General features: G+C 36.8%; 1 protein-coding gene across 1 annotated transcript in view; it reads right to left on the minus strand.

Moving 5' to 3' along the window:
- ADAM23 (ADAM metallopeptidase domain 23) overlaps window positions 1-26,279 on the minus strand; it is a 245,007-nt gene that overhangs the window by 104,351 nt on the left and 114,377 nt on the right. Inside the window, exons 5-7 of the mRNA XM_036757815.1 lie at window positions 11,391-11,473; window positions 10,636-10,699; window positions 2,623-2,695 (exon numbers count right to left, since the gene is read on the minus strand). Coding sequence (XP_036613710.1) covers window positions 2,623-2,695; window positions 10,636-10,699; window positions 11,391-11,473 — 220 coding nt within the window. The remainder of the gene's footprint in view (window positions 1-2,622; window positions 2,696-10,635; window positions 10,700-11,390; window positions 11,474-26,279) is intronic.

Here is a 26,279-nt window from a genome sequence, read left to right on the forward strand (position 1 = left end):
GAAAATAGTAATCACAACAAAGATACCTGAGGACCCTAGAAATTGCTTCAGACCATAAGTATTTAATCTCCTTGACAGCTTGAGATACAGCTGAGGATTGCAGAAAGTTTGGCATGAAATCCAGTGAAGCTACATCATCTCTAAACCATTTATAGATGAAACAAGGACAACAAATAGGTGAAGAACTGAACAGATTTGCCAGAACCTCTCTACAGAAATCTATTATCATTACTGAAAAATGAACCACCATATTTGGATTTTAAAAATCTCAGTATCAGATGCAAAATTATTCACTGTACTTAAGAAGATGAAGTTGGGAAGAATGGCTGACCTGATCTACCCAAATCGTACACATAAAAAAAAATCCATGTTGAAAGCAACACAATTTAAAGGCACACCGGGATCAATTTTCAGAATATCTCCAAAACATAAAGATTCCAAAATGATTACTAAAGTCACAGGCGAAACTTTTACCAAAAAAAAAACATTACCAAGAAATCATTAGTAAATTTATTAGTAAATTTATTTTCCATCTATAAAGTTTTAGGAGAATGGTCTATGTATGTATCAAGGGCACCCTCGATGAAAATAACAGAGGAGAACAAGCAGTCTCTTGCCTTTGATTTTCTTACAGCAGACTAAATCTTCTCAGTAGCATAGGTTACTGTGCAAAATATAGAATACAAAACCAGATTGCATAATGGTTATTCGCATTGTATTCAGCAGAGCAAAATGCTTCCTCAAAGGCTCCTGCTCACACCAGTGTGTCTCCCATGCACATTAAAATCACACAAATAGATATAGATGCAGGCTCAGAAATAACTTTGTTTACTGACCCTCTCGTTATCAAACAACACATAAAATATCAACAAATGGCTGCTAGTGGTGTTTGCCCCTGTCACCGAAGATGTTCTGCATAGTCCAAATTAATAGGTATTCTCTGTAGAATGAACATTTGCATCTGTGGTTAACAATGGAAATGAATTTCATTAAGCCCTAGAACACTATACAGGATTCACAGTAAGATCCTTTGACTACACACACACACACACACACACACACACACACACACACACACACCCTACAGAATTCCTATTACCCAGATGATGGCATGCAGTGAGATCTCATTGTATGAATCCATCATCATTATTTATCACAGACAGACAATGCAGATGGAAAGTAAGTGGGCCCAGAGTCGATTGGGAAGTTGGGCAAGAAGGGCTGAACTGCATGTGGAGAATTACAATGCTTTCAATTATGCTAGGCTACTACTCATTGCTGCAAAAGCACCAATATCGTCCAGTAATATCGTAATTGTGAAACATAACCATCATCTTAATAATAGCTAACATTTGTAAGGTGCTTATTATGCGCCAGGCACATAGTACTTTACAAATATTACTGCATTTGGTTCTCACAACTACCCTGGGAGGAAGGTGCTATTATCATCCCCTTTTTATAGATAAGGAAACTGAGGCAAACTGGGGTTAAGTGACTTGCCCAGGGTTACACAGCTAGGGTCTGAGGCTGAATTTAAACTCGAGTTTTCCTACTCTATCCACTGTGCCACCCAGCTGGTCCCAATCATGGAACACCATGATCTCAGAAGATCAAAATTGTAGGCAACATAAAGATACCTACTGTTATTGCTCCCTCACAAAATCCCTCTCTTTCTTCAAAATTCTGCCCAAGTACCACCTTCTACATGAAGCTTTTTCTGCTTCCTCAACTATGAGTGCCTTCTCTCCCTAGTTACCTGGTATTTTTTTCTGTATATACTTATATATGTATATGTTGTCTCCCCCCAATAAAATGTAAGCTGCTGGGGCAGGTGAGTGATGCAGTGGACAGAGAACTGGCCCTGGAGTCAGGAGGACCTGAGTTCAAATTCAGCCTCAGACACTAGTTTTGTGACCCTGAGCAAGTCACTTAACTCCAATTGCCTCCAAAATAAAAAGAAGAAGAAAAATGTAAGCTGCTTGATGATAGAACTTGTTCCAGTCTTTGGCTCCTCACTGCCTGGCATATAGTAGGCATTTAACAAATGTGTGTGGATTGATTTAGTATGTCAACCGATTGATGTAATGGACGTACACTGTAACCTATCAACAATGATCACCCAGGTGCAAGAGAGAATGACGAGATATGATGAGGTAATGTATGGACAACTGAGTGTTGCCTTGGTATTCAAATATTTAATAAGAGCTAAGCGAATGTCTCTAGCACAGTGAGTAGATCCTTTTATAGAGGATTTCTGAGAGCACAAAGAAAAGAACTGTCCAGATTGAGAAGTCATGAAGGGGATCTGAGATATAATGGCAGAAGAACTACCCACACTGATGAGATCATGATTCCAAGAAAATAGCGAAGTAAAAAGAACTATGAGGGAGGAAAGACACTGAGCAAGGATAACAAAAGGAGAGTTTGCAAGGGGCCCCATGAAATAAGGAGGATAATGATCTTCCTCCTGGCTTAGTGAGTTACAGAGGAAGAGATAGAGGGTGGAGGTGAGTTTGTTGACTAAGTAGAAGCACTATGGAAACAGGATGCAGAGAGGGACAGACACAGTCAGTATCCTGCTGAAAAAGTAATCATTCAATAGCCATTTCAACTGAAACTTACTCAGATTCTTCAGTTGCTTAGAAGTGTGTCCCCCTAGTGTTCTCTGAATTATATGTGGTCGACCTGTGCTTTTCTGAAAAAAAAATTATTTTTGACAGTTAAAAGGATGCAAATAAACCTTTATGAAACAACATTAGATCTTTTACTATATGCTCTCAGGAAGGTGGGAATTTCTATGTTCTTCAAAACATGCAAGATGAGCAAATTATATCTTCTTTGAATTTTTTTAATCAAATGAAGGCATAATTTCATTAGATATTCTCAAAAATGAACTTTAACATATCACATATGTGCTATACTATACTTCTCACTAGAAATGCTTTCCTCCTCAAAATTACTTGACTTATTTAAAAGATATTAAAATTACATAGTGAGCTCTAATATTCCAAAATCAAATTCAACAAAAATGTACTTTCCAATAAACATAGTAATGGTAACAGAGATATTTATGTAAGTGAAATTCACAAAGCAATCCAAAAACAATACTGTAAGGAGGACAAAACTTTAAACTCTAGCACAACAAGACAATATATTAAATTGACCCAAAAATGGCATAATGGAAAACAAATCAGACATGTAAATAAGGTAAACCTGAGTCCTAGCTTTGATGCTTAAATTCATTTACTGTAGAACAAGGGGCAACTCACTTAACTCCTCTGAATTATATTTATTATATATATAATATATTTATGTAATATATACTCATATAATTATATGAAACAAATTCTACTTATATTATTTTATATTATATTATTATATTTATATTATATAATTATCTATAACATGTAAATGCTGTTATTTAGTTGTTTTCAGTCATGTAAGACTCTTCATGACCCTTTCTGGGGTTTTCTTGACAAAGATACCGGAGTAGTTTGCCATTTCCTTCTCCAGCTCATTTTTTAGATGAGGAAACTGAGGCAAACAGAGTTAAATGGGCTTGCCCAGGGTCACACAGGTAGTGAGCATCTGAGGCCAAATTTGAACTCAGAAAGATAAGTCTTCTTGATTCCAGACCCAACACTCTATCCACTGGGTCACCTGGCTGCCCCATAACATGTAAATAATATTCAATATCATGGCTGTATATTACAGAATAATAATTAGACTATCTTATGGTTATTTTGTTTAAAATATAAAATATTTTTTAAAATGCTACATAAATATGGGTTATTATTTTTCTTTCTCCTTCTTGATTTGTTGGAAGGAGAAGTGAAATAATTTTTAAAAGTAGGCAGTGCATTAAATTTAAAATTACATTAAATTTGAAAGGTTTTGTACGAATAAGACAAATGTAGCCAAGATCAGAAGAAAGAAGAAAATTGGAGGAAAAAATTTATAGACAGTTTCTCAGATAAAGGTCTCAAATCTCAAATATATAACGAACTTTGTCATATCTATAAGAATATGAGTCATTCCCCAATTGATAAATGATCAAAGGATATAAACAAGCAGTTTTCCAATAACTCAAAACAGTTTATAGTTATTTGAAAAAATGGTCTAAGTCATTTTTATTACACAAATACAAATTAAAACAACTTTCAGATATCTTTTTGCACCTATCAGGTTGTCTAAAATGATTGTAAGGCAAAGGAAAAATGCTGGAGGACATGTGGAAAAATTGGGACACTAATCCATTGTTGGTGGAGTTGTGAACTGATCCAACCCTTTTGGAGAATAATCTGGAATTATGCCCAAAGAGTTATTAAACTACCTATGCCCTTTGACCAAATGATACTACTACTAGGTCTATTTCCAAAGATGATTAGGAAAAAAAGAAAAGAATCTATATGTTCTAAAATGTTGATAGCAGCTCTCTTTGGGGTGGGAAAAGAACTGGAAATTGCAGGGATGCCCATCAATTGGGGAGTGGCTATACAAGCTGTGGTCTAAGATTGTGATGGAATACTACTATGCTATAAGAAATGGTGAGCTCAGTGATTTTAGAAAAACATGAAAAGACTTGCATGAAGTAATGAAGAATGAAATGAGCAGAGCCAAGAGAACACTGTATACAGTAACAACAATATGGTTTTAAGAATGACTCTGAGTGAATAAGTTATTTTGACTATTATAAATAACCAAATTAATTATAAAGGATATATGAAAAAAGATGGTATCTGCATCCAGAGAAAGAACTGATAAACATATGTATGTATAGAATAATTTTACATATATATACCTATTTGCATCTAATGGTGTCTATCTCTAGGGTGGGGGGGAGGGAAAAAAAGAAAAAAAGAAATTTACATAACTTTGGTGTATATTTAAAAGGACTAGCAAATTATTCATAGTAGATTTGTAGTTTCATGTGCAATCTTCTTTTTTATTATACTATGTTGCAGAAATATTTCTTTGATTCCATAAATTAAAAATAATATATGTATATGTGTACATATACATATATTTAAAAGCAGGAAGTATAATGGAAGAAAAAGGAGCCAAAAGGAAAAGGACTGATTTTTGTCCCTGAATAATAGGGCTATTTAAGTAACAGGAACATAATAAGTTTTTTATTATGATGACAAACAATCCCCACTTAGGATTAACAATGAGAGTGATATGTGAGGATAACAAGGTTCTAGCTCCTACTAAAGTGGGGAAAAATAAAATTCCACAAGACCTAACATTATTTAAAAAGTTGACCCATTGTTCATTGGTCTGGTAGTTGAGAAAGGGAACAGTTGAGAACTGGCATGGAAGATTTGTTTTTAAATTGGACTACTCTCTTGTCTCAAAATATGATTTTATCCGAAATCCAAAAAACACACACACATACACACACACACACACACACACACACACACACACACACACATATTTCCACTAGCAAGAAAATAAAGAATAGTAGGAGATAGAGGAGTTGATTTTTAAGTCAGAAGACCTGGGCTAGAATCCTTGCTCTGCTATTAGTAGCTATGGGATCATGTACAACCTTCTTAACTTTTCTAGGCCTCAGATTTCTCATCAGCAAAATGAGGAGACTGGACTCCTTGATATCTATGATGCCTACAATCTCTAAATCCTATGATGGCCTTACGATACAGGACTATTTAAATCATCTCTATGTTCAAAGCACCAATTTTTATCAAAGATTATGTCATTATAAAGACATACAAAAATTTAAGTGACTATGCTCATCCGATATAAAAGAGCTATAATAATCTCTCTTCACCCTCAGTGATTCCATTAATTTTTCCCTGGGAGGTGCTTATATTCCACTCAATAACCAGATGTTTGGGGTAAATATCCAGTTATTTTATTTGGAATGTCTATGCCTGATTATGGGTCTCTTTTTGCATTTGGTTCTGAACAAATTGAAATAATTATTTCTCCTACTTCAAAGCTAGGGACTCTGTAACTGCTTTTGAATCTGTTGTTTGAACGTAGGAAAGCCTGAATCCTCATCATGAAATACAGGCTAGAACATCCAGATAAGAAATTAAATACTAGTTTGGATGGTAGGATATCTTTAAGATGCATCCAGTCAGATTACTTACAAAATTAGAAATCTCTTCATTTTATCATAGAGGCGTGGCTGTCCTCCTTACCCCCATCAACCAAAAGTAGTCATTTGCAACAGTGGTTCACAAGTATTAGGAATGCTTGATGGGAAAAACTGGGAGGAGTTACGATCAAGGCTAAGTTTCATAGGGAAGAGCAGCAAATACATGTGCAAGTATCTTGGGAAAAGACCAAAGAATCAGGGTGGAATTTTCATTAACTATGATAGAAATATGATTCTGTCAGCTTAAAGCAACTCACAAGTATGTAAATGTGATGAAATGTTCTCTATAATACATCGTTTCTATTTTAGTATCAGTCTTCGTAGTTTAAATGAGATGTCTTAGATAAAAATGATTAAAAGAAATAGACAATTGGTGGAAAAGGCCCAAAAAATGAGGTTATTGGGCAAAGAGAACAGCATTACAGATGAATTCATCGACATCTTCAAATATCTGAAAGGCCCGATGGTGTATAGCAGATGAAGTGCTAGACCGGGAATCAGGAAAACCTGGGCTCAATTCTTACATCTGACACATATTATTTGTGTGAACCATAAGTAGGTCATTAAACCTGTCTGGTTCTCAGTTTACTCATCTGTGAAATGGGGATAAAAATACCTTTACTTAGGTTTAAAAAAAGAACCTAATATACATGTTGGGAAGATCAAATGAGACAATGTACATACAGCATTATAAATTTCAAAGTACTATTATATTGATAATAATGTCTAATTTTTCTAAAAGTGATATTGTATAAGTGATATTGAGTGGTTGACTTCACAGATAGCTACCAAAAAATGGGTTTAAAGAACAATTTAGGGACTTACATTAGACACTGGGAAGACTGTTGGCTACAGCATTATTACAGGAACCTGTGAAACCTTTTTTAAAGATTTCTGACAACGGAAAATTTTTTTCTATAATGTTTTCAATTCAGTACTGAATGATAATAATAATAACAATAGCGAGGTGGCCTTTTAAAGTCCTTTCTATCCATTCAGTGGTTTGAGATGTAACAGAAGCAAAACCAGGTTTGAATTTTAAAGGCCGACCTTGAAGTCCCAGCTCTGACACACACTAGCTTTGGAACCTAAAAAAAAAAAAGTCCCTTCTCCTCTCTGAACCTCAGTCTTTCATCTGCAAAGAACAGATAAAAATGTTTGCCCCACCTACCTCCCAGGGCTTGTGTAAGGATTAAATGAATATTTTCTAAATCCTAAAGGGTCATACAAGCATAAGATTGGATGTGTATGCTATGAATGACCAGCATTTCTAAATGAACTTCTCACAATTGTCACCCCTGTGTTTATGGAGATTTCCCCATAGGTAAAGCAAATTCCCAGGTACACAAGAAGGTTCATGCAAAACAAATCACTCAGAAATTTCTAACATAATGGATTATCACAAACAACCTTGTCTAAAAGAATACAGCATCCCATGCATTTGCAAGAGATTAGTTACATATTCTTTCAGGCTCTGAATCACAACACTTGCTTTGAGGAAGCACTATGTTTGAAGGAAATACTGAGGTATCATTGTATGCTTGCATCTTTTAGAAAATTTGACCAAAATAACATGTCCTTTTTATGTGGTCTGGGCAGTATAGCCTGTGAATATGGTTTTCAATATGGCACCCATACCCTATGATATCTTTTGGGGATATCTCTATCTCGGGTACTTCCCAATGTCAGGAGACTGGCCATGGTTCTCAAGCTACTACCCACTTTTCCTCAGGATCCTAGGAATAATCTCTGTGTGTGTGTGTGTGTGTGTGTGTGTGTGTGTGTGTGTGTTTAATTGTGGGGTGAAGGGGGTAGAGGAGATACTCCTACTATTTACCCCTGTTGGCCTTGAGTCCCAACCAGTGTGTTTCCCATTTACACAAAATCAGTCACAGTGACATCACTGACTTAAACATAAAACTTACTTAACAATAAGGCAAAATCCAAAGTAATCATAATATTTTCTCAATAACAGTTAAAAGCAGAAACAATCATAACATTTACTAAATAGAGAGTAAGAACAAGAATAACCATCACTTTTACTAAAAAGTAAGTGAAATTTGGAATAATCAAAATATCACAGCTTACCCATAAACTTGAATTATATTTTCCCACCAATTCAAACAGATAGAGGGTGGAGGGTAGACACATTCACAGAAATCTAGCAAGGAGGAAGATGAATGAAGTAATTCATATTCCTGGGGCAACTCAAAACTCTGGACTGCATATTTGACAGTCATTGTCCCTTCAAGAACAATCTGCACTCCACATAGCGGATTCACTACTAACTGATCCCCTTCTGTTTCTCACCACTTTCCTGGTAGACAAGGCTATCCACTCCCCACTCCCAAAGAGATGAAGCAATTACCAGCTCACTTAGCTAACAGGACATTGAGAAAGAGTTAAACTTTTTAAAAATTTGATCTGAAATATATCAGGATTGCACCTGTTCAGTGATGTGCATTTCCTGAACACTACAAAGCTCCTTCAGGTTGGTTCTTTGGACAATACAGACCAGCCCTGACCAGGCAGTTCTTCACTCAACAGGATTCTGCTTTCTCCAGCTGGCTTCCAGCAAAGCAAAACTTCTTATGCAATAAGCCCAGCTTATAGCCAAACAAAGTCTATCTTTCCCTTCTCTTTTCCTCTCTCAAATCAAAGAGAACAGTAGTGGGGCAACCATGTACCCCTCACAGATTTCCCCCTCTCTCAGGCTTTATGTGGAAGGCAACAGAGAATAATATGTTCATCCGGCTCTACACAACAGCAAGATTTAGCTCCCCTCCGGTCAACATTGCAGCTGAAACTGACCTAGCCTTTATCCAGCAAAATCAGCAAAGCAATGCCTGTCTTTGAAGCAGCAACACTGCTGAAGAGTCAGCCGTCTCAGCTAGAAGTACCTCCTCTCATTGCTCTTATGTCTTCTGGTCTCAGTTTCTTGTGATTCCTCCTGCAATCAGTCTATCTCCCACTATTTCTGTCTGTCTTTTCCTATGGCTCCTTCCCACTCTTTCTATATCTTCTTCTCCAGCTTATTTTATCTGCCAGTGCCTCAAATCAGGGCCTCCTTTGGCAGTGACTCATCTTTACTTTAGAAAAACTCATGAAATCCACCTTCCTATCAGGTAGGAACCCATCAGTCCCTTTATAATCTCCCTATGATCCCCAAACAGTTGTTTGATTTACAATTTCTCAACTCTAAGCTTCAGAACTCTAAAATAATGACATGCAAATGAGCTGATGTGCCCTACAGCCACCATGACCTCAATCCTAGCTCTGACTCCAAATATATCTTCATCTGGGGGGAGGGGGCACTTCTCTATCTGATCCTCAGATCAATGGGGAATAGAGGGGGGCTCTCCTCAACATTTTATATTAAAGGTTATGTTTCTTATCAAGCTACTTTTTATCATTTTTACTTACACAAATCTTTTTCTGCCCTTTCAGCAACCAAAATGTCTACATATATTAGGGATAATACTTCTTCATTTATGTTTATGGAATGTGATGTGTGATAAGCCAAATATTCTGCCTACCAGCTTGAGTGACGTTTTAAGGGCTTTTTTTTATTTCAAAGTGTTAAAATGAGATCTTGCTCATCCTGATAGAAATAACTCATCTAATGGATCTTATATTTGGAGTTGAAAGGCACCTTTGAGATCACATATAGTCATTTTACAAATGAGAAAATGAAGCTGGAGGGCTTAAGGGACTTCCCCTAGATCACACAGGGAATGAGTGGTAGACCTGTGATTCAAAGCCATTTCCTTTGACTTCAAATGCAGGGCTCCTTCCTCTATGCCATCTTGATTCTATTTATGTTTGGCTATTTACCATTTTCTCTCTAGAAAACCATACCATTCAACACCAAAAAAAGATACAAAGAGACTTCCTGCTCAGAAAGTGAAAACACTTTTTCTCTACAAGGGCAAAAAAGACCTTAGAAAATCTCTTCTGTCAAACTGATGGGTCTAATTCATTCTGTCTGGTAAAGAGATGAATGACAAACATAACAGCGGTGTAAGTAGCACAAGACTACAGATTTATAGTTGGAAGGAATCTTAATAGTTCATCCCTCTCATTTTACACCTGAAGAAACTGAGGCCCAGAAGGATCATGTGATTTGCACATGATCACCCAGGCACTTCGTGGCAAGGTTGGGATTTGAACTCTGAATATCTGATCCCAAATCTAACAAATTTTTCACAGTTTGAGCACGTAGCTTCCAACATCAATTGCCTCCATTCCCTCCAACCCAAACTGAATTTTCAAAACAGAATTTTAGAGACTGAGAGAAGAGACCTCCTTCAGAGGTTATCTAATCCAACTCTCCTCTTTAGTGATGAGAAAACTGAAGCTGAGAGAGATAAAGTGAAATTAAATTTATTGGTGGAAAATTTGGGAATAGAGCTAAATGTCTTTTGATTCTCTCAACATTCCTCTTTGCTATTTGAAGATACATATTTAAGTACAACCCTCTAAGCAGGCTCTGAAGAAAACAGACTTACTGTGCTGTGGGTTAACTCCAGTGGTTCTATCATATACATAAAAGTGCTGTCTTCAAACATGCCACTATAATGCAAGAAACAAAAAAGGGAAGGTTTGACAAATACTAGCAGAGAACAATGAGAAATCTTCAACAAAATCAATCTCATGGTATCCATTTCTGCCAGGTAAACTGAGATACCACTTGGAAATGAAATCTGCACAGAATATCTTCAGAAGTTATTTTACATTATGGTATCTCAAATTCAATCAACAAATAATGACTAAGACCCTATAGTGTGCCCAATGCCCTGCTAAGCACTGTAGGCATCCCAAAATTCCTATTCTCCAGAAACTTACAGAGAATTTCAGGTATAATTTTTTTTTAATTCAAAGGATTAGAGGTTTGATCTCAAACTGGGTCATTCATGAAGTTTAACAATCTGCCCTTTATACATTGGGATGATGTACTCTAAGTTAATTTCTTATATAAGTCCATTATAAATTATATTCAGAAAATTGAGCGGGTTCCTCAGGGTTGTCTCTAAAGAATAAACACCTAAAAGCCAAATGGAAACATCTTTATTTATTATGGTCCTGAGTTTCCATTAAACAATCAAAGACTAGATTGTGAAGCACATCTAATTTCAGCCCACCCAGGAGGCTGAAAAGGGACTTTTCCATCATGATAAACTCTGAAGTTACATTACAATTTGGAAAACGCTGACTACCTCCCCTTCTAAAATGATGCCAATGTCAAAGGAAGATTTGTGCTTACTGCAGTCCATTGCATGTTGACAATGCAGCTTTGGAGTCCTTAATGCCTCTGATACTTCCATGATAGTAGCAATGTTCTCCACCCTAGGAAAAACAGAAATGTTACAGATATCAATTAGACTTCATGGATTAGGCTTCAGTCTTCACATAGTTGTTTGTAGTGGATGAAAAAAACAGATCAGTCATTCTAGACCCTCCTAATCAAAAAGAAAAGTGGAGGCATGGACATAGTCAAAACATACATACATCTCTCAAATATTGTATGTACAGTAACACTTCTTTTGCCTTCTAAGTACAGCACCATAGACAAGCTCTAAATAAAACAGACTTATTGCATTATACATTGACTCCAGTGGTTCTATCACATGCTTAAAAGTTATCTGATGTCAGGAGAGATGTCCCATGTTATTAAAGGCTGTTCTCTTTAAGAGACAAACCTTCTTAATTTTAGTGTTTTTCTGAAAATATTTATGTATTACATGCTTCCACACCTTTTTAAATCATCAATCAAAACAAATTCAGCTACTGGGCATAGTCAAAAAATATACTTTTCAATTTGTGCTCTGAGTCCCAACAGCTCTCTATTCTGTAGATCAGAGTTAACTAAGTCTTTCAAAGTTGCTTGTCTTCATGATATTATTATTGTATAAACTGTTCTCCTGATTTGGCTTACTTTATACTTTGCATCAGTTCATACAAGTCGTCTCAGGTTTCTCTGAAACCATACCCTGTACCATTTTTTACAATACAATAGTATTCCAACACATTCATATACTGTAACTTGTAGCCATTCCACAATTGATGGGCATCCCCTCAGCTTCCATTTCTTTGCTACCACAAAAGGAACTACTATAAGTATTTTTGTACATAATAGGTTCTTTGCAGTCCAAGATCATCTTAGTCTTCTTGGCTGCCATATTTCACTGCTGACATATATTTACTTTGCAGTGTACAAAACTTCTCAAATCTTTTTCAGAATAAATGCCATCTATCCATGCCTCCTGCATTTACCTAACCTTTCTAGGATAATTCAATAATATAGTAATTAAGGGATTTTCTGGATTTTATTATGAATGTTCTTTTTCCTACCTTTGAAGTGAGTTTCAGCTTTTCCATTTAGGATTAGTAAGAAAATGCTACCCTGCAGTCATCAGATATAAATGCTTCTTGCTTGAATCAAAGCATGAGCCAATCTGAATGGTATTATTTATTAGCTCCTTTTAGAATTTAATGGAAGACAAAAATGCCACATATCCGAGGCAAACTCCCTTGACCCAATTTAGAGGGATCCTGGGTCTCAAATGAGATTTGGAGGTAGCCAGCAATTCCTTCATACTCATTATCATTCCCCAGTTTACCTAAATCATACAGTTACATTAAGTACATTAAGCAATCCAGCAGATTCCAATTTGGTACTGAAAGAATTACTGAGTTTTCTTATGTCTATTTTTATACCTAGTTACAAAAAAAGTAGTACCAGAAGAGTGCTTTCTGGCAATTTTTCAAACCTAAGTCTCATTTTAAAAATACCATGAGCAAATGCCTTCTTGCTGTATTTCTTAGATATCAAATAAAGTCTGAGACAGAAAAAGAAATCACTTTAGGTTTCAAGAGCAACACCAGTAGACAGGTAGAAGCAGGAGATAACCAAATGTTAAAAGGCAAATATTCTTTGTTGCAGGCCTATTGTACAAAACCACTGCATACATATATATATATATATATATATATATATATATATATATATAGAAAGAGAGAGAGAAAGAGACAGACAGACAGACAGACAGAGACAGAGAGAGACAGAGAGAGGGAAAGAGAGACAGAAAGACAGAGAGACAGGAGAAAAAGAGAGAGAGAGAGGAGAAAAAGAGACAGAGACAGAGGTGTACATTGCTGTGTCTTCTACAAAGAATCTAAACATGCTTGACACACTATCCTGAAGCAGCTGTGTCTTCATTAAGAAGGCACTCAGAAAAGACTGAAGGGACCTGGCAAACAAAGCAAGAAGCCCAAACACAATGTCACGTCTCAAAGGCTGTCAATTCAGTGATACAATATCCAATCGAATGTATCCCATGAAGACTTTCAAATAAGTCATCTGTGACTATCTGCAGCTCTCCTCTACATTTTACAAAAGAGAAGACCATTTAGAAGGGGCTAACAGTGACACACAAAATCACTTTACCTCAACACAAGTCAAGGTCAGAATTTTCCGAATTTGAATTGTCAAACAAGGAAGGAAATTTTCCAATTCTCTCACCAGAGTTCTTCCATAATACCAATATTCAAACAACAAATCACATGCACAAAAGGTGAACTGTTCACTAAACAGCGTTGACCAGAATCAGTATTTCCTCACACACTATCCAACTAAACAACTCTTTAAAGTCACTAACAACCTCCTTATTGAGAAATCCCATTGCTTTTTTCCTTCCTTCACCTTTACTTCTTTGAAGAAATTAACACTGTTGACTATCCCTCCCCCTTAATATCTTTTCCTTCCTTAACTTCCATAACACTGCATTTTCATGGTACTCCTTCTACATTTCTATCCATTTTTTCTGTATTCCTTTGCTGTTTCTACCTCTCATTCCTTGAATGAGGTGTCTTGCACAACTCTGTCTTTGGGCTTCTTCTGCTCTCTCTACACTCACTTCCTTGGTGATCTTACCCCCAATTCTAGCTTCCATTATCATCTCTACATAGATCACTTCCAAAGCTAGATATCGAGCCCAACCTCTACCTAGAAAGTAAGTCCTTTTACTTCCAACTGCTTACTAGATATCTTCACCTACATAATCATTACCTTCTCAAATCTTCTCAAAGGACTCATTACCTTCTCAAATCCTCCTTTCCCCATAACTTGTCTATTTGCACCATCCTGCCAGTCCTCCAGACACATAACCTTGGAATCATTTTCATTCAGTTAATCAAGACCTACTCGCCAATTTTAAAAGAATTGTCTCTCCATTAAAGTTTAGACCTGAAAGACAGTATTGCAAAATGTACATAGAGCAATCTTCAGATCCAGAATGACCTGAGTTCAAGTCTTGCCTCAGACAAATCATTTAACTTCTCTGTGACCCAGGCAACACTCTAAGACATATGCTAAATTGCCAAGTGGATATCTCCCTACATTGATTGAGAGAATTTCCTCACCAGTTCACAAGTCTAATCCAAAAGTAATTTTAAAAGAAAGTTTTATAGTTACTGGTCTGAATCTGATATTTGAAACTTCTGCATTAGCATCCATGCCCAAATTTGTCTTGTAAACTGACAAACTGTTCCTGATGAGCTGGGTTTTTTTTTAATATTAGATGGCTAACAGCAAAGCAATACTTTTAAAAAAACCCAAGGCTGACTATATTAGGAATATTATTTGCCTGAACTTGAACCTTGCAGAGACTAAGTGAGAGAAAGTGTCTTAGAAGTGAAGAACTTGAGACCCCTAGGCCTCACCATTGAACCTCATTAAATTCAATGAGAAAAAAATGTTCTTGAAGTAGTTTAATTGATAATGTGTTAGGACAGTTCGGCTGTACCAGTGCTATATAAATTCTTAATGTCTCATCTAAAATGTACTATTCAGCTCAAAATAGCTTCGCTAAGAGCCAGTGTCATCTGCCTCCTAGATTTCATATGACATCATTTTTTAACCCTTGGTTTCTTTCATACCCTGAGATACATTTTAAAAAAGGGTGAAACTGAGCTATTTTAAGGAATTAGCAAATAAGCACATATATAGCACTTTAAGGTAAGCAAATCACTCTACGTATTATCTCTTTAGAAATTCACAACCACGCTGTGAGGGAGATGCTAATTAATATTCCCATTTTACAGATGAGGAAACTGAGACAGACCAAAGTTACATGACTTGTCCAGATTAACACAGCTAGCAAGTGACTGAGATGGGATTTGAACTCTGGTTTTCCTAACTTCAAGTCTAGCTCTCTCAACCACTGCGACACCTGGTTCCTTCAAATATCGATTTGAACCTGTGACTTCAGAATTAGAGAGCTGGAAAAAATATGTACCTGATATATTAGGTCAACCTATAAAGACAAAGAATATTCCACCTTTGATAAGAAGCCTTCATTAACCCCTCTTAATTCCAGTGTTTTCTCTCTGTTAATTGTTTCCTATTTGTCCTATATATAGCTTGCTTTGTATATATTTATTTGCATGTTGTCTCCCCAACAAGACTGTAAGCTCCTTGGGGGCAGGGACATTTGCCCCTTTTGTAAGTGCTTAATAAATATTGATTAATTGACTGATTAATCAACTGAACTAGATTTACTCTGGATAGGTCACAATGAAATGCTTTTCTAACATTTATACCAGTTTATTAATTTAATGTATGGGGAGGACACTTTTTTTCTACAGAGAATAAGTGACCCAAAGGGGGAAAATAATCAAGGGCCACATGCAAGCAAAAGGCAATTTAATTGGGTTTTGTATGAAAGAATTTTCCATTCATCCACTTTTTAAATTAATAAACAGGAACATAAAACATTTAGTCATAAAACAGAATACACTTTAGGTCCATACTACAGTTAGTTAAGGGGCAGTGAAAAAAACAAAGGCAAAAAAGAGCAAGAAAGATAAGAAAAAGTTGAAAAATCTGCTACAAAAGGAAATCAGAAGACAAAGGAGGAAGATATGCCAAAGAGGGAGAATGCCAATTCGGACCCTGCTCATTATATCTCCACCAACACAGGCCTTGGCTTCCGTGTCTTGGCCCTGATTGAATTATGTACTGTAATATTATCTGCACTTCATAAATGAGAAACTTTAGGCCAAGAGAGGTTAAGTAACTTTATTGATCACTTAGCTGTAAGTATCAAAGCTGGGATTTGAACCCAGGCCACCTAACTCCCAATATAGTACTTTCACATTTCGGTCATGTTCAATTTTTCGTGACCCCCTTTGGGGTTTTCTTGGCAAATCTATTGGAGTAGTTTGCCATTTCCTTCTCCAGCTCGCTATTTTTTCAGATGAGGGAACTGAGCAAACACGGTTAAGTGACTTACCCAGCATCACATAGCTAGTAAGTGTCTAAGGCCAGATTTGAACTCAGGAAGATGAGTCTTCCTAACTCCAGGTCTGGCACTCTACCTACTGCACCACCCAGCTTTTGCTCACAAACCTGGTCCCCCTCAATGGCCTGATGTCAACTGTCATTGTTACCAGCTCCCTCTTAAACATCCTGATGAAAATTCTAGCAATCTCCAGAGTCTTCTGCTTCTTTTCTTCAGAGCTTTCTGAGGGCAGCACTGAGATAAGAACACCTAGAATAACTTGATTTGGCTAAGAGATCCCTTTCTCAGAAGCTGATTGCTGCTTAAAGTAGATACCCAGATTGGGCCAGAAGAGAAAGTTTCACCTAAGCCTGGAAGTAGAATATGGCAGACTATTAAAAACCAGTACATAAGGATTGACACCTGGAGGAGGAGTCTTCAAACTGAATTGGATAATGGCAAAAGGGAGGGCCCAGAGGGGACTATTAAATGCTTTAAATAAACATGAGTCAAGCTAATGTAATAACCTGGGATCACCCTATAATTTTCTCCACATGAATACTTTAGTAAAAATTAGCCATGTCCTTGAAATGGCCTTTTCCTCAGCTACAATGGACAAAAAAAGCAAAAGGATAATGTGAGCAAAAAAAAAAAATCAAGCATAGAAAGCTCATGATGGCCAAGATTCCCTCCCCTTCTTATCCGCAGGAAATGACCTCCTAATATTAACCAAGGCAAATGATCCCAGAGCCTTTTACCTAAAGGCTACCTTTGAAGTATACTGTTTTGCCATAATTGGCATATTTTTCTCTTTTCAACACGCACAGACTTAAAATAGAAAAGATTCTTAATTTGTTGCCCTTAGTTATGAGGGTGGAGATGGCTGGCAGACACTTAATTTTAGAAAACTTCCCACAGGCCAGATGAATATAAGCCATGTACTACATGCAACCTATAAGGTACAACATTCCCTTCACTGATTTCAATTATTTATGTTTTATATATTTTTGAGTAAGACATCTGTCTCCTGATGTTACTACAATCCTAACAAACTAGTTCCTAAAATAATAATAATGATCTCATTATCTAAGATTTTGAAAGTTTCCGAAGTCCTATGCATATCATCTCAGTAATTGAGGTTCATGTAATACATTCAAAAAGCACTTTAAAAATATTATCTCATTTAATATTCACAACACCTGGGTAAAAGCCTACCAATGCTATTGCTGAAGCTATAAATTGGCCTGGCCATTCTGGAAAGCAATTTGGAACTGTGCCTCCCCAAAATTCATTCAACTGTTTATTTATATTAATACCTTTAGACTCCATGATAATATTATTAGGCTTAACCATCAAAGAGATCAAAAAAAGAAGAAAAGGGTCAATGCATAAAAAATATTTATAGCAACTTTTTTGTTGTAATAAATAAAAACTAGAAACAAAGAGAATGCTCATCGATTGTGGAATGTCATATGAATGTCAACCAAAGAGAAAGATTCAGAGAAATCTGAGAAAGCTTGTATAATGTGATGCAGAGAAAAGTAAGTAGAGCCAAAAAAAAAACCCAATTTATATAATAACTACAGCATTGTAAGGGAAAAAATTTAGAAAGACTTAAGGAAGGTAGGTAACATGGTGGATAGAACTCTGGACCTTAATTCAGGAAGACCCAAGTTCAAATACTGTCTCAAACACTTACTAGCTATGTGACTCTAAGCAAAGCACATAACATTTGTCTGCCTCAGTTTTTCCACTGGTAAAAGGAGACAATAACAGCAGCTGCCTCACATGGTTGTTTTGAGGATCACACAATTTGTAAAACAATTTGCAAACCTTGAAGAGCTATACAAATGCTAGTTACTGTTATTTCAGAATTAAGAACTCTTATCAATACAATGAGCAGCCATGACTCCAGAAGGCTGATGATGAGTCTTGTCTCCCATCTCAGGATACAGAAATGAATGACTAGAGGTGCAGAATGAGATGTAGACAATGCATAGTTCTGTTTTGTTCGACTATATTTCTTTGTTACACAAAAAGACATTTTTTTCTTTTTGCTTGAGGGGGGATTTTTATGGGGAATGAGAAATAATAGTGATGTCAAAAAAATCTTAATGAAACTTTCATAAAATACACAGAAAACAGAAAGTTCAGGAAGACACAAACAGGACGGTATTATTGTGTTGAATTACTGAATGTGTTGAACTTATTATTTTTAAAATTATTTTTAAATTATTATTTTTTAAAGATGCTCATAATTAAGATTCATGGCTTCATGGATAATTCTCCTGTTCTCTTCTTCATATGTGGAAATGATCATTTTTGTTCATCTTCATATATGGAAATGATCATTTTCTTGACATATCTGTCAAGATGATAATAAAGGCAGATAAAACAAAAAATACTTTAAAAACCAATCCTATGAGGTAGGTGTTATTTCTTTTACCCCTTCTACAGAAGAAACTAAGATTCCATGAGATCAAAATGTATTTATGTCTGAGGTGGGACCTGAACCCAGGTCTTCCTAATTCCATGTCTCCTTTGATCTTAGGACTTCATAACAAACCTATAAGAGTTTGTTCCAATTATTGCTCCAATTATCATCCCCATTTTACAGCTGAAGAATCTGCTAGCAGACGTCCTCCAACTTTTTCAGTAATTTTGGCACTTGGCCCACAGGCTTCCCCTCCAACCCATATCTTGCTGTCATACTAATGGATATCAGTATTCATGTTGATGACTCCATAATATCCTGACCACACAATTCTCCAATCTCTCAACAACTTTCCCCTTCACTACACTTTAGCCACACAATAATGTAGTCCAACTTGAGACTTTGCCTCCCCAAGAACTGTATCACCTTGAAGACAGGCAGCTAGTTAACCCAATGGATACATATAGTTCTGGGCCTGGAGTCAGAAAGACCTGAATTCAAATCTGACCTCAAATACTTACAAGGCATGTGAAGCTGGACAAATCACTTAACTTCCCTCTGCCTTGATTTCCTCATCTGCAAAGCGAGGATAATAACAGCACCTACCTCACAGGCCTGCTGTGAGAATAAATGAAATTATATTTGTAAAGTGCATTTCAAACCTCAAAGAGTCTAGTTATTATTATCTAAGATCTTTGACTTTAAAATTCCATTCTGTGACAGTCTCCTAACCTTCTACCTCTTTCTCTCTCTCTCTCTCTCTCTCTCTCTCTCTCTCTCTCTCTCTCTCTCTCAGGGTCACTGGTCCTTTGGTCCCTCCTTATTCTCCATCTCTCTCCCCTCCTATAGCTTCATCTGTCTCTATTTTCAGTCTTGATTCTACGGTCTGCCACTTTAATGATTCTCTAGCCACCAATTTAGAATTCTTCACTCCTTTCCCATCCTACTATTCTTCATCTCTAGGTAAGCTCCACTGTCCAATTTTTTTTTTTCTGTTCCCACATCTAGGCTTTTAGGAATCACTGGAAAAACACAAAGTCAAGCTGATTTCGCCCACTAAAAATTTATGGTGCATTAATTTAGTTGGCAATTCACTGGGGCTACTTCATACCTATCAACTGCATTTCATTCGCTGATTAAATAATGTTTGTTGAATTGTAATTTTATCGAATAATATGAAATAAAACAAAATATCTTTCATAATATATAAAATTCTCAGCCTTGCTATCTCTCTCTGACTGGGCTAAGAAAAAGCAGGGAGAAGAGAGAACTGAGTTAACTAAATACTTTCTGATTACTGAATCTGAAAAACAAAAATCAAGACAGTCTTCAGCAGTAACCTCTTGTTATCTTATTTATACTATCTTTACAATATTAGCAACATGCCAGTAGAAAGTTTTTGTACTGACTGATTTGCCCATAATGTCTAGAAATCATCATCAGAATCCATTGGGCACTTACTGTGTACTATAGAAGATGTGGCCTCTGCCTTTAAGAACCATATCACGTATTCGGGGAGATAAGGCTAATCTATATAAGATGGTTAAAACCGTAAATAGCTCAGTATATGTCTGCCACAAATGAAGTAGAAATTCAAAGATAAGAAAAGTCAACAGGAGTAGTTGGAGACGGTTTATGAAGAAGATGAACTTTTAAGAATAATTTGTGGGAAGGGGAGGGGAAACCTACCTATTAAACTTTATAGTGTCACATACACAGGAGGCTCTACAATCAAAGAAAATAACCTGTGTGAAGGCATTTTTAACAGCAATGAGCTACATCAATGCAAGGTATTGCTAGTATTGCTGACATGTTATTTTCATAAAAGCATCAACCATAGTAAACTTCAAATTTCCCATCTGACCACAGTCATCTGTTGTCTCACCTCTCCCACCCTCACTCACACTAATCCTGCTTTTTACCCTCATCAGAAATTCTGGTCTCCTTACCCTTCCATATCCTCTCAATCTACCTCCCACTACCCAAAATTAATCATGAATATAGAGGTAAGACAGTAATCATAAAACTTGGTTCTTACAAAAAATTACCTCCTGCTGCTCTATCATGGCATAGAGATGACCTGGTGTTCTCAAAGATTATACCAATTAAGCACAAGTCCTCACAGGTGACACAATGCTGGGAAGCCTCTAAGTACAGGCCCTGTACCAGACTGTGTCTGCAGTCCAAGGACCACCATGAAGGTAAATATGAAGAAGTTCATTACCTGAAGTTTGGCCACTAAATTTTATTATTTTTATCATTAATTATTTACTAATAATAGTGAAGACAATAATCTCTATGGGTTATTCAGCTCAGTTATCACAAGCAGGAAAAACTTAGGCTATATCAGACATGCTACTAAAGATGGCTTATTGTCACAGTCAGAATATCCTTTGCTTTAGGATATTTTTGGATATTTCAGGATATTTAGAACCTTTGCTGTCCTCTATTCACTATCACAGCATTTGTATATATAGCACCTTAAAATTGGCATAGCACTAATATGCTATCTCATTTGATCCTCACAACAACCCAGTAAGGAGTAGGTGCTATGATTATCTCCATTTTACAGATGAGAAAACTGAGGCTGAGAGAAGGCAGGGGGCTTGGCCAACATCACACAGATAGTAAGTGTCTGAAGCACTTGAACTTGGGTATTCATGATTCCAAGTCCATCACTCTTAACACACTCACTGCACCATCTGGCTTCTGACTTGACAGGTACAGCCACCAACGAAGCAAATAAAAATAAAAAACAGCCTTCAATTTTGTACAGACCCCTGCCAGTGACGCAGTGACTGTGGGGGAGTGGTATAAAGGGAAGCAGAGAGTCCTATGAATCAAAGAATCATTAGATCGTAACACTAATTTAACTTTTCGTATTTAACATATGAGGTATGATCTCTGTCCAATGACCAATGAGTTTATGCACCTATAGAGGAAATGAACAACACCCAGAGAGAATTTAAAATTAATTCAGAAGATTTCTTTAAATGCATGAAATTGGTTCTCATTGGCAAGATAAACAACCGAATGAGTGAAGTTGATAAGAAGCCTCCTTTCTTGAATTATTAAGTAATTGCACCTTGTAGTAGCCACAATGAGCAGAAATAAAATGCCTATGAAGATGTCAGTAGCTGACATCTGCTGCAGATGGTGAAAACTGTCAAGTTCTTCACAAAATTTCTCAAGATCCTCTGAATGAGAGTGACATACACTTTGATAATGATGACTTTGATACAAAGGTAGGCACAGAGGACAATGATAAAAACTAGGTTGGAAAGCATGGTTTGGGTTCAAAAAATGAAATAAACCAGCAACTTGCAGACTTGTGCTTTAGAAATACACCAATGAGACTGAGGAGTCACAAAGTATACCACAAATTAGTCCAAACAGCCTCAAATTCTCTTAGGCAGTCACTGACTACAGGAAATAGATAAAGTATGTCTTAAGTGTTTACTATGTGCCAGCCACTGTGCCAAGTGCTGAGAACACAAATATAAGCTAAAAGAAAGATAGTTCCTGCCCTCAGAGTGTTTATATTCTAACTGGGGAAGACAATACAGATAAGGGAATTAGAAGGAGGGCAGAGAGTCATGAGCTGAGTCAAGTTTAAAGTGAATGTGGTATGACAATTTCCTTAAATGGAGATTCCAAGAATTTATCATTCAGAAAAGGTAAGTTTGGTGGAGACACTGCCAGCACGAGGACACTGGGGTATTAGTGAAGAAGTACATTGGGTGTCTATGGGAAAACAAGGGCAGAAGACACTGGACCACATAAAAAGGCATATTCTCTATGAGTTATTTCAACAAAATTTCATGACAGGCCTGATGGTAGGAACCACAGCACCAGAAATACGTTCAGTTCTTATAGTCTATGTGACCATTAAGCCTTTAAGGGTAATATGCCATGAAAAAGTATGGTAAATCTTTCCCTAGAGAGTTCTTAATAGTGTTGTCCAGAAATGTGACATAAACTGAAGACCCTGATCAAAGTGCACAAGATGTCAGTATGACACAAGATGGCACTGTATTCAAAGAATAAGGGCATGTCTATGACAAAAACTAGCACTACCCCCACCATGAGACACAGGACAGTCAGTAGGAGTACAGACTCTCAGAGCTGGAAGGAACCTTAGAGACCTAGTCCAAACTATCTCTGAATAAGCATTCCTTCTACAGCTTCCAAATCCTCATAAACCATTTGTCTGCTGGTATAACAAAGAGACATATACTAATCTTCACCAGTTTCATAAATAATGTCCCATGTAAAGTCTGAATGGAAGAGGAATTCTTTTATCATTTCAAAAATGGTGACGTCCACCAGGTATTCCTGTTTGAGGTTGGCACTGTATCGATTGCATCAAATCTGGCAAAACTGCAGAGACTTCTCAATAAAATCCATGCTCATTGGAAAAATAAAGTTGATTAAAGACATATATTGTAGAAATTAGAAGGCACAGGGGGTAGAGAGCTGGCTTTACTGGCAGGAGACTTGGTTTCAGGTACCATCTTAGACAAATACTAGCTGTGGGACACTGGGTAAGTTGCATGACCTTCTCAGTGTCCTAGGCAACTCTCTACGACAAGAAATTGTGGTGCAGTTAGCCATTTGTATTGATGGCAAGAGTTTGCTCCCTGAGAATTCCCCACACTGATGACATCATAGGTCTGGTCCAACAAAAAAAAAGAAGCATCTATGTACAAAAATACAGAGATTTACAAAATGACTACCTCACCACATAAGAAATTCTTGAACCTCATATAATGTTATGTATCCACACTGCAGCTTCTCAGAGAAGAATCTTCCATACTCACTTAATGACATTCTATTTGATTACTTGTTTTGCGGCCCTCTCAACTCTCTGTATCTACTTTATTGATGGAAACCCCTTGAATTCATGTAAAACCACCTCTTCACAGAAATTTTCTAAAATATAGCATGGTGCCTGGCACATACTTCATGTCTATTGAAATGAACTGAATTTTTAAAACAAGACAACCATCTGAGAGTGAGTTGGGCCCCTCCTGGCAGGGAGTGGAGGCCAAGTAAAGATTGGCAGTAGGTATGCTAAACTAATTTAACTAGACTAATTCCCTACTCTGCCTTTAAAGGATGAGTTAATCATATCATTTGAAGAGAATTCCCAAAACATCAGACACACATCTACAGTGTAAATTATAGCATAAAAACAAATTTCAAAGACAAATATAAAATAATTTTAGATTATCAATATCTATGAATCTATTTGGTGCTAGAAATGAGCTAAGCATGATGGACCTGTAGTCCCTTCTGCAGGGGGTAGGGAGATGAGTGCTGGATCAGTTATATTCAGAGTAGTGGATCACGTATATTCAGAAGTTCTGAGTGTCAGTAGGACTAAGGCCAAATGGGTATCCTCAACGGCTGGAACCAATATGGTGAGGCCCCAGAAGCAGAGGGCCACCAGGTTGCCTAAGGAGAGGCAAACTTCTGCTTTCTAGGAAAGCAAAGAAAATTACAGTTTTCATGCCAACCAATACTGTCAGTGGCCACTGTAATAGCCTGGGAGGGAGAAGGAAGCCCCATCCAAAAAAAATTTTTTGACTGCATATTTCAAACATTTTATGACTTTGAAGGAAATATACATTCCAAATAAAAAGGATTATTTAACTTCACCATAATTTCATAGTAGCACACACCTGGTATAGTGCCACTCCAGCAATTTGGGTGGTAACAGACAGGCTACAAAAGGTGGCTTATTGCCCCAGTCAAAAAATTCTGTTTCAATGAGCAGCCACCTTCTGAAGTCTTCCTAATGACAAATTCTGCCTTTTGTGGACTCAGATGACCTCTAGAGGCCAATTAGGTCTTGCGTTTCCAAATCAATTGACTCAGAAATTCTCCTCCACGAAGTCTGGATCCAGATACTGCAGCATGCCAAGGTAGCCGGACCATTTGCTGAGTCTATAAAGTTTCTGTACAATCTTTTCCACTCAAGACTCATGATTCAGCAACCGCAGTGCTCACTGCTGCTGGCACAGTGGAGGGAGGAAGGCTCTGGTTTGTAGAAGTGCCAAGAAGGACTGTTATCTTGCCTGGTTTAGCATTTCTGCTCACGTTCCTTAGTGTTAATTTTAAGGAGGCTAAACAAAACCCAAGAGTCCCAAGGAAACTTTTTTTTACCTTCCAATGGGTAGAGGGGGGAGAACTATAATGCAACACATGGGTATCTGTCACTTATACACTAAGTTTAGATGCCAACCACCCATGGGAAATTTCAGAAATTTGTTCTTAATTATAAGGTAAAAGATCCTCATTAAACATTCAGGTATTCCCTGAAAGGCAAGAGTTACTTGGGCATTATTTAGAACATACAAATTGATGAGCTCTCAGGTCAGTAAGTTTGGGGAATTCACAATGTGGAAAATTCCTCTGTTGATGCAGATTATAAGATATAACTTACAGCCTTGCCCATGGTCACACAAATAGTACACCAAAAGCAAGACTTGAACCTGGCCTTCCTGATTCCATGGCTAATCCTCTGTTCACTCTGCCACAATAAAGAATCACCCAGTTATACTGGTATTGATCAGCAATCTGGAAAAAAGTCACATATTTTTGATAAGCCACACTCCTTTCCCTGCCGAGCTGCAGTAAGAGGAAGCATAGGATAGTGGGAAGAATATGAGATTTTAAAGCAGAAGATGAATTCTAACTATAAGCCTGAGAAAATTACAAGTTCTTTAAGCCTTGGTTTCTCCATCAATAAAATGAGAATAATATTCTCAGTAATACTGTAATAGTAATATTGAATTACTCTTTTCATAATATTGTGAAAACCAAAGACTCACACCAAAGCATATGTGAAACATCCTATAAATTTTAAAGTTATATATGTAATATACAACATGTATATGATTCATTATATAATACATAAGCATATGGATGGCATTTATTCAGCTATTATTATTATTATCAGCCATTCTCTTCATTCAGTGCCCTGGAAAGACAATTACAGAATATAATAAAAACTGACTAATGAGCACTCAACTTATTCTTAATTTTTCATTATTCAACCAAATTTGAATGAAAATTTATCTTTAAACTGACTTCAAATTAATCAAATAAGGGAATTAACTAATACTTCAGGCATTTGGTTAATCTGCTTATGACAATGCATCTCTAGTCTCTGCGCCTTTGCCCATGTTGTCTCTCATGCTTGGAATACCTTCCATCATCACCTCAGCCTCCTGGAATCCTTAGCTCCCTTCAAGGTTCTACTCAAATACTACCTCCCACACAAGACCTTTCTTAATCTCCCAGGTTGCCAGTGCTCTTCTCCTATCCCTAAAATTGCTTTCTATTTGTTTGTATACTAATTATTAATGTATTATATTTGTATGTAGTTTATATTGACTTATATGGATCTGTCCCAATGGATTTCCTCCCAAAG

Source organism: Trichosurus vulpecula, chromosome 4 (assembly GCF_011100635.1).
Source record: "Trichosurus vulpecula isolate mTriVul1 chromosome 4, mTriVul1.pri, whole genome shotgun sequence".
Lineage (NCBI taxonomy): Eukaryota > Metazoa > Chordata > Mammalia > Diprotodontia > Phalangeridae > Trichosurus > Trichosurus vulpecula.